We start from the raw sequence: 9,177 nt of genomic DNA, 5'->3' as shown, positions 1-9,177 counted from the left end.
CTTTCCTAATCAAGTCCTATGAGTTTAATTACACACAGCAGGACTCCAATGAAGGAGTAGAATCATCTCAAGGAGGATCAGAAGAAATGTACAGCATGTGAGTTAAATATGAGTGTCACGGCAAAGGGTCTGAATACTTATGACCATGTGATATTTCAGTTTGTTTTTTTTAAATAAATTTGCAAAAATTTCTACATTTCTGTTTTTTTTCTGTCAAGATGGAGTGCTGAGTGTACATTAATGAGAAATGAAATGAACTTCTTTGACTTTTGGAAAATGGCTGCAATGAAACCAAGATTGAAAAATTTAAAGGGGTCTGAATACTTTCCGTACCCACTGTAACTCGACAGTAGAAGAAGGGGGAGGTGGGGGGAGACGGGGGAGGTGGGGGAGACGGGGGAGAGGAGCTGAAAGTGAGGAAAGGTTGCGAGGTGAAAACATATGACGTGAACAGATGGATGAAAAGTGCAGGAAGAGGCTGAGTGTGAGGAAGAGCGGGTGTGAAGCTGACGCTCCCTCAGAAATGTGTTTCCCTCGGCACCCGTGGCGTCAACGCAGATCTCCCATAATGCACCGGGGCTGAAGATGCTAATAAGGAAGTCGGGCTGTGGTGTGATTCCGAGCCGAGATACTGAAAATAACGTGGCTTGTTCAGGCGTGTTTTTAGTTGTTACCGAGCAGCCAGTTAGCTTAGCATAAAGACAGTTTCCAGTCTTTATGTAAGAGGCTCTCACTGCTCGCTGTCCCTTCATCGTTACGTCCTCACAGACCCAGAATAACCAGCTTTCTCTCTCTGTGTCGCAGCCGACCAGCGAAGAAGACCTCTGCCCCATCTGCTACGCTCACTCCATCTCTGCCGTCTTCAAGCCCTGCTCCCACAAGTCCTGCAAGTGAGTCCTCACACACACTCCTACACCAGCTTTCATCTGCAACACCCCACACACACATTTCATCTCCAGCCTCCTCGCTCACAAACAGTCCTGCAGAACCTGGAGCCAGAGGTTCTGTTGATTTCTGTCCAGCTTCTCCTTCTCCTGTTGCAGCGATCGGCCACTTTGATCTGAGAGTTACACAAGTCTGTGTGTCTGTGTGTTGTTGTTCTCACATGTGGTCAAAGAGAGCTTGTTCTCCACGCAGTAAAGAAACTTAAAGTTAAAGGAAAAAGTATATATACATTTTCATCTACGGGCCGATAATCTCACACAAGGAAGAGTTTATTTATATAAATGTGTGTGTGTGTGATGGAGGGAAGGCAACATCTGCTCGTTTAAATGAACACCTGCATGTTTACGGCGTCAAACGTCTGCAGATTTAGAGAACAAAACATTTTCCAACTGCTAACTAGAGCTGAACGACTTTGGAAAATACTGTAATTGCGTTTTTTGTTTTTTTTACCAATATTGCGATTACGATTTAATATGCAATTTATTTTTAAGCTCTTTACCTCCAGTATTATATTATAACGGACAAGCAGTAAATCTGTGTATAGTCTGACCAACACAATATTAGATAGATTAAACAGACACTGTTTGAGAGTGTGTGTTTGATGAAATTAGGTGATGCGGGTTCAACCACCAGTTAATGCGTCCTGATCTCAGTTCAAATCTCCCAGGAGTCCATCTTTCTGTATCCCGGTAAGCAAACCAAAAATACTCAGTTTGAGGTTCAATTCAAAAGTTGGCAGACGAAAATAAAACCAAGTGACGCCTCTCGTGTTTAATAGACAAGCGAGTAAAGAGCGTAATCGCAGCCTTTGCGATTAGAAAATCTCGCTATATCGCAAATGCAATTTATCGTTCAGCCCTGCTGCTAACGTCTCTCTTTGAGCTCTTCTTTTGACTTAAATGATTCTCTCAGTTTGTCCGCTCACGTCAGCGCTGACCCCGAATAGTCGAAGATTCGATGCTCCGATGGGCGGAGCCTGACTCGACTGTCAATCTCCCAGTCGAAGCTTCACAGCGACGTTATGAAACGAGGATCATACAGTTTTGGCGATATGGGGGGGAGCTCAATGTCTGATTTTAAGTAGAACTACCAGTTTTCTCCCAATAAGTTAATATACAGCCTGTTCCAATAAACATTTCAACGTTTAAGGCTGTAAATAATCGCCGCTCACAGACAAACGTGATTGGACTATCAGGCGACTATAGGCAAGACTTGACAATTCTGATTCGACTATGTAAATCCTTAGTCTGGGACAGTCCTGGTCTAGAGATTATATTCATTTAGATCAACAGTCAGTCTCACCCTCTATGTTGTTGGTTAATTTTAAGTTAATTTCTTAAACTTTGATTAATCTACCGATTTTCAATGATTATTCTAAAGATAATTTTTATTACCCAAAATAAATGTCAGAAACATGTCTCATTAATAATTCAATATTTTATTCAATGCAAAAGAAAGTTCATGTGAATAATGATAATGTCTCACTGCTGTGTGACGATATTATCATCAATAATAATAAAAATTCGTTTCCTGAGTGACCGTCTTCTTTAACTTTTAATATGTCTATTCAAAAATCTATTTGCACGTATTGTAATCAAATATCTTCCCACAATCAAACCTTAATTGTCAAACGGTTATAGCGTTCTTAGTTTTAAGCATTTGATAAAAAGGAAAACAATTGTCTTAAACCTTAAGGTCAGCATTTCATAGGAATCACATCAGATGAGAGGAACTTAACTAGCTTTCTGGATAATATAACCTACTTAGAGAATATAAGCAAGATACACGAATGGCATCAGATTATGAACAGGTTAATACAGAGAGACATTTATACATTAAACGCATTTCAGAATGATGCCATGTAATACTTATTTTGTCCTCTTGGGGGAGCTCTGGTTACATGAGGAGTAGATATTCTTTAACTGGAAGCTGGTTATACACACGAGCGTGCGGATGAATGTTTTAGTAGGAAATTGTATGTGAAACGTTTAACTAAAGCATTAGTTAATACTTACTAGGGAATAACAGGGAGGAATTAAAACAAAAAAAAGAAAATTAGGTCTCTAGTTTTCAAACGTCACTAAAGGATAACAACAGGGTCATTACTACTAAACTAAGAGGCAAACGCCACGACTCACTTAGCAAGGGTTATTATTTAAACAGAACAAACATGGTTTACAATGAAACCTTTTGTTGGCTCAAGAAGGCAGGGGTTGTTAGTTTCCCTCCTTTCGCACACCTGGCTTATTACCTTTGCACTAAAGAGAGAAGGGAGTGGTGTTTTATGGGAAAAGGAATCAGGTGTCTCCTCCTCCATGGGAGGAAAACTCTCCCTTCTTTTGGCATGATCTGACCTCACCTTCTTTTTGAGGTGAGAGGCCGGTTGATCCCACTTCATTATGCAAATCAACGTATTTTAAATTGACCCAGAGCCGTTAATCTTATTAATATACAAGACATAATATTTAATACATGGTGCCGAGCTAAAAGTCAGACAGTTTGTCAGTAACAAAAGGGGTGTGGCAATAAATCGCCACTAGCTGAGTTACAGTGAGACATAAAGGACTGCGGGTCCTTCATGTCCATGAATGTCCTCTGAAGCTCAGCCAAAGGTGTTTTTAAGAACCTTTACTCATTCAGGAGTCCAGTCTGTCGGCCTTAGTACATAAAGAAGAAGTAGAACAAAGCTCTTCAAGCTAATATAAAGTAACACAATCAATTAATATTCAAGTAAGATTTCCAGTTTTCTTCAACTTTTTCGCGACGTGACTCAGAGAGAAAGTCATTTTTCCCATAAACTTAAATTTCCTCAACTATTTCTGTCATTTCGTGGACTGTTGGAGGCTCCTGTTTTCCTGCTTATTGCTTTTTTACTGCCTGCTGATACTGTTTGTGAGAGATATCTGTCCTGCTTCTTCAGCCCAGCTGGCAAGTTTCCCAAATACATAACACTAAAACAAAAAGCAAGCCCGGGGGTCAATGATTAATCTTTTCTCTGTTACCGCCGTCTAATGGATTCTTAATTCATTACTAACAGTGATTAACTGACACAGAAAAAATATGAAATTAACAACACTTAAACACATTATGTCTCTTTTTACCAGTTAAAACTTTTCTTCACGAAAAAGTTTTTAAACAAGCAGAGGTTCATGCTGCGTCCTCTTCCCTTTCACACTCAGCCTTCGAGCCGACGGCGCTGCCTCAAGGCCTCATCGATCCAAACAGTCGACACACACACGGACATAAAAACACATGCATGCAACATCTCAGAGTACATTCACACACTCTGATGTCTAAGTAGTTTCTGCACGGGGTGAGTCAGCTGTTTGGTAACTGCTGATTGTGGCTGAAAAGCTCTGTGGGCAGCAGACCTTGGTCCAGATCGTACCTCGATACATATTTCATGTTCTCCTGGAGGTGCGCTTGATTTAGCTTAGCTGGCACGCCAACTCAGCAGTTGTATGGATTATTCTGTTGCTGATTGAGAGCGCTGTCACGAGGAGTAAACCGTGCTGACCTGAGCCGATTCTGGTCACCGCCAAGGCCGAACTCATTTTTACCTCTGCACCCTCTAAGCTCCCTCAGTTCTCAGTCACTTTACTGCTCCTTGTAGTAAAGCAGAGGGAGATGTCCCCCGTTAGTGTGGAAACCAAATTTAAATGTTGTTCTTATACAAAATACCCCAAAATAATTACATTTGCTAACTGTAGTTACCAATTAGGTAACCAATTGCTCCAAGTTTGAAAGGCTACTAGATTTATCAGAGTTGACTTCTTGTTAGGGCTGGACAATAAAACAAAAATGATTTTATTCAATTGAATCATACACAAATTAAGACTTTTTTGTTTATTCTGTTGAGGGAAAAGGATGAAATTTTTAAAAGACTGAAAAGATATTTGTTGACAAAGATTTTATCATAATTGTTTTGAATGTTTTACCTCAGATTTGTGAAGTGATCCACTGTTTGGCATCAAATGTTGCCCATAAAGAAAAGTTTAAACCACAACTAACCATCAGGTTTCTTCAACTTTCACTCAGGAGCAAAAATCAGCCTTTAAACTCGAAAGAAAAACGATTTGATACTTACCGTGATAATTATCGATATCGAAAGATATGAAACTTTTTATCGTGATAACATTTTTAGCCGTATCGTCCGGCCCTACTTCATGTCCTTTCATTGAAACAGGAAACGCGTCTTTTATTTCCTGGTATTTGTCTTTTTAATTCTTACTCTGCAACAAAAATCACATTCATGCTAACTGTATAAAGGTAAATAGATCCCCCTACCAGCATCTCTAAAGCTTCCTGACTGACACGTTATACTCCGTTAGTTTCATCTCTGCAGGAAAAGAAAACTAAAGAGATATAACGTGTTCTATGTAGATATAAGTCGGGGAGCTTTAGAGACGCTGGTAGGAGGATTTTTGTTTCCCTTGGACAGAGCCAGGCTCGCTGTTTCCAGTCTTTATGCTAAGATAAGCAGCTGCTGGCTGTAGCTTCATATTTAGCTGAACATCTGACTAAAAGAGGATTTACTACGGGTTGAACCGGTAATACTAGCTAACATCAACTAACATCATTTATGTCCCCCAAATCACTCAGGACAGGGACGACACCGCTAGGGCTGGACACTAAAACAATAACAATATAACAAATGTTCAATAAATGTTTGACTTTATTCACTTGAGTCACACACGAATTAGGTCTTAGCTTCTTTTCAAAGATGGTTATTTTGTTGAGGAAAAAGGACTGAAAAAAGCTTTTACTTAATTTGACTCGGGCATATTTGTTGACAAAGAAAAAACGATTTGATACTTATCGTGATAATTATCGATATCGAAAGATATGAAACTTTTTATCGTGATAACATTTTTGGCCGTATCGTCCGGCCCTACGTACCGCTAACTTTCACAGTGGTTCAGTGAAGAAAGCTGCACTCTCCAATCTTGCCCATTATTCACACGTCTGACTGCGAATAACGTGGCTTCAGTTATTCCAGACGAGCTTCATACCAGTAACAGACTGTTCTGACCTCTGACCTCCATGTACAGGAGACGGTTCACCTCTGATGTTTATTAAAACGATGTTTCCCTCTCTGCTCAGAGCCTGTATCAACCAGCATCTGATGAACAACAAGGACTGTTTCTTCTGCAAAGCCACCATCACCGGGGTCGAAGACTACAGCAAGCCCGCCGCCTCCTAACACACACACACACACACACACACACACACACACCACTGAACCCAAAGATTTCTCACAGAGGTCTGTACTGTATGTTTGTTTTGGATTCTCCACAGAACGTCTTCTCGCTCTAACTTAAGAAACATTGAGGGTTGAGATTTTGGAGCCGTTTGTCCCGTTGTTACCTTTACTTCTGGTTTGGGAGGAAGTTAGCGAAACAAACACCGTGTGTGAGTGAATGTGTGTTATGACTAAAGTCACGTGTACTGTACAAAGAAAAATGCTGAATTACTGTCAGACGAGACGTTGATGTGCGAGACTGAAAGCTGAGTCAGGAGCAGGATATTATCGGACATGCAGAGTGTCTGATAATATCGGTGTTGGTCACATACATGTATTTAAACACTTTACAAGCGCTGGTTCCCACCATGGGTTAGGCCCCCCCTAATGGGTCCCAAGATACATCTGAGGAGGTCGTAAGATCATTTAAAGATTCAAATATTTTTCCCCGGCTTTTTAAAAAAACACAAATTGAAACAATCTGACAAAATTAAACCGTCTTTCTGGTGTGTTCAGATTTAAACGACACTAAATCTCTGGTGTCCAACACATCTGTAAGATTTAACTCCCCACACATATATTACAATAAATACTTTTGTTTTGCAGACACCCTCCTTGGGTTTTTTACTCGCGGGGGATGCATCTAAAATTGCACATCTTAAACAGTCGGCCTGATGGTCGCACGTCTAAAACCGGACAGATGCTGTACAGACGAAGACTGTTCAAGGTCACGACGTCTGATTAATCTGATCGGTTGGTTTTCGGGCAACGTCGTGAATTAATAAAAATGTACAGTGTCTGCTCGGCTGAAAACATTCACACCTGCAGATCATTCGGATCCACTGAGGGAGGAGGACGAGAAACATCCTGCAGGAAGACCTCAGTTTGACCAGTTTAAAACGATCACCTTCCTGCTAGACTTGCCAATAGATTTTACTTCCCAAGTTCTGTGATGTTGATACACAAACACAGATTTCTATTATAAACAGCTGATGCAGCAGTGAAAAAAAAACACACAGTTTCTGCTGTTTTTTCTTACCAAGAAAACAGGACACACACAAACATGTCTGCGCTGTGACAAACAATCATGATGTAGAGAGACGACAGGACTCTGTGTTCTTAGTACAACAACAACAACACACAGTCCTGTGGCACTAACTTTGTAGGGTCTCGTTATGCATTCAAGAGCTGGCTGTCATAGTAACACAACAAGTCACCTGTAGCTGTCAGTGCAGGTACACCGTTATACAAGCCCTTACAGGAACAGGATGGCAGGCCTAGACCTTTACCTACATGCTGGAACCTGACATGAACCCTAAAACCAAGTCTTGACCCTCAGAAAGCACATTAAAATTGTGGGGTCCAGCATTTTGGACCCCACAAATACAGTAAAACAAGCTCAAACACACACACACACACAGGCTAAACTGAAGCGGCCAAACAACTCCCCAATAAAATAAAAAGTCCTCCATGGGAGGACAGCAGCGTCCTTGAGTGAGAGAACTAGCTGTCAAATTAGCACAACAATTCACCTGTAGCTGTCAGTGCAGGTACACACACACACACACACACACACACAGCTACACACACTCCTCTACAAGCCCTTACAGGAACAGGATGGCAGGCGTGTGCCACACAATAACACATACAGGCAGGGAACATGAAAGCTCATACCTCACCCCACCTGTGGATGGATGGATTACTGAACGGGCCCACCAGGTACAGACTTCTGCACCAGGGGTCCGAGGAGTCGGGGGGGGGCGCTGACTAGAGCATCTGTACTGTAACGTTCAACACATCTTGTTAGAGGATCAGACAAACTCACAGAGACACAAAACTTTGTTGTCGTTTTTTTGTCTTGCTTCTGTCTGGGGGGCCCGTTGTCTCACAAATCCATCCGTGACCCCGGCCTACAGGTGCGCAAATACTTTCACACAAACGTACTGTAAACATGATCAACACATTACAGGGAGTACAGCCATTGTTACTTAGAAAACACACTTTAACAAACGCTGTTTCATCACACTTTAAGTCCCTCATACGCTGCTGGAGAGAAAAGTAATGTGACAAACTTGTTTCTAGAGTTAAACATGTAGTGAAATCCTCTTCTCTTTCTTACAGTGAATATGAAGCTACGGCCTGCTTGTCTTAGCTTAGCATAAAGAAAACAGGGAAATAACCGGCTGTAGCTTCAGAATTTTTCTCCCTCAAGTATTAAAACGATTCCTGATTGACTTTTTAGTTGAAACTGCTTTGATGTACCTGAACTTTCCACTGTGTGAATCCGATAAATGTCCATCACGTCTTTAGAGAAACCTGCAGAGCTTTTCCACAGGCTAAAGGGACAGTTCACACTAACAGAAACCGTTTTGTCTTTGAGAGACTTTAATTTATTTTGGGAACATGGAGAAACCTGGCTGTTACCTTTTGGGTGTTGAAGTTATTGGGATCTTTAAGAATGTGTCTGTTTATAATCTTCATTTCACTGAAACTGAACCCACATCAGATTTAACCTCCCTGACTAAAAGTGTGTGTTGGAAAACAAGCGGGACACTTTCAGATCATGACTTGGATTATTTCCTGTCCTGTAGGTTGTCCTGCACGTTTGATGGTGGTAAATATGTTTGCTTGACGTCTGTAAGCAGTGTGAAGACTCAAACGAGACTTCTCCAGGAGGATGTAAATCACTGCAGCAGATAGATTGAATGTATTTTAAATGTTGGATTTAGTGTTTTTAAACGCATCTAAAAGCATGTTGAACAGTTCACAGATTGTGTTTGTTTTCACTTTTATTACTGGTGTTTGTTAAAATTTGTCCAAAAACTAATAATATTTTTGGCCCTCCAAAGCCCCGAAGAGTGAAGCTCCAAAAAATATTTCTGTTTATCTGGTGTTACGCTGACAAATGAATGAAATACAACTAATATTCAAAACCCACAGAGGGAAGCAGAGAGATGTGCGCGCCGAGGTTTTGTTAGAAAGTTTGATTA

General features: G+C 40.9%; 1 protein-coding gene across 1 annotated transcript in view; it reads left to right on the top strand.

Annotated features, from left to right (window-relative positions):
* LOC123956638 (E3 ubiquitin-protein ligase RNF123-like) overlaps window positions 1-8,952 on the top strand; it is a 160,751-nt gene extending 151,799 nt beyond the window's left edge. Inside the window, exons 36-37 of the mRNA XM_046028981.1 lie at window positions 805-890; window positions 6,049-8,952. Of these exons, the coding sequence (XP_045884937.1) occupies window positions 805-890; window positions 6,049-6,148 (186 nt within the window). The 3' untranslated portion in view covers window positions 6,149-8,952. The remainder of the gene's footprint in view (window positions 1-804; window positions 891-6,048) is intronic.
* Window positions 8,953-9,177: the final 225 nt, after the last annotated feature.

The sequence above is a fragment of the Micropterus dolomieu genome, linkage group LG18 (genome assembly GCF_021292245.1).
Source record: "Micropterus dolomieu isolate WLL.071019.BEF.003 ecotype Adirondacks linkage group LG18, ASM2129224v1, whole genome shotgun sequence".
Classification (NCBI taxonomy): domain Eukaryota; kingdom Metazoa; phylum Chordata; class Actinopteri; order Centrarchiformes; family Centrarchidae; genus Micropterus; species Micropterus dolomieu.
This window is presented reverse-complemented; position numbering and strand designations above follow the sequence as displayed.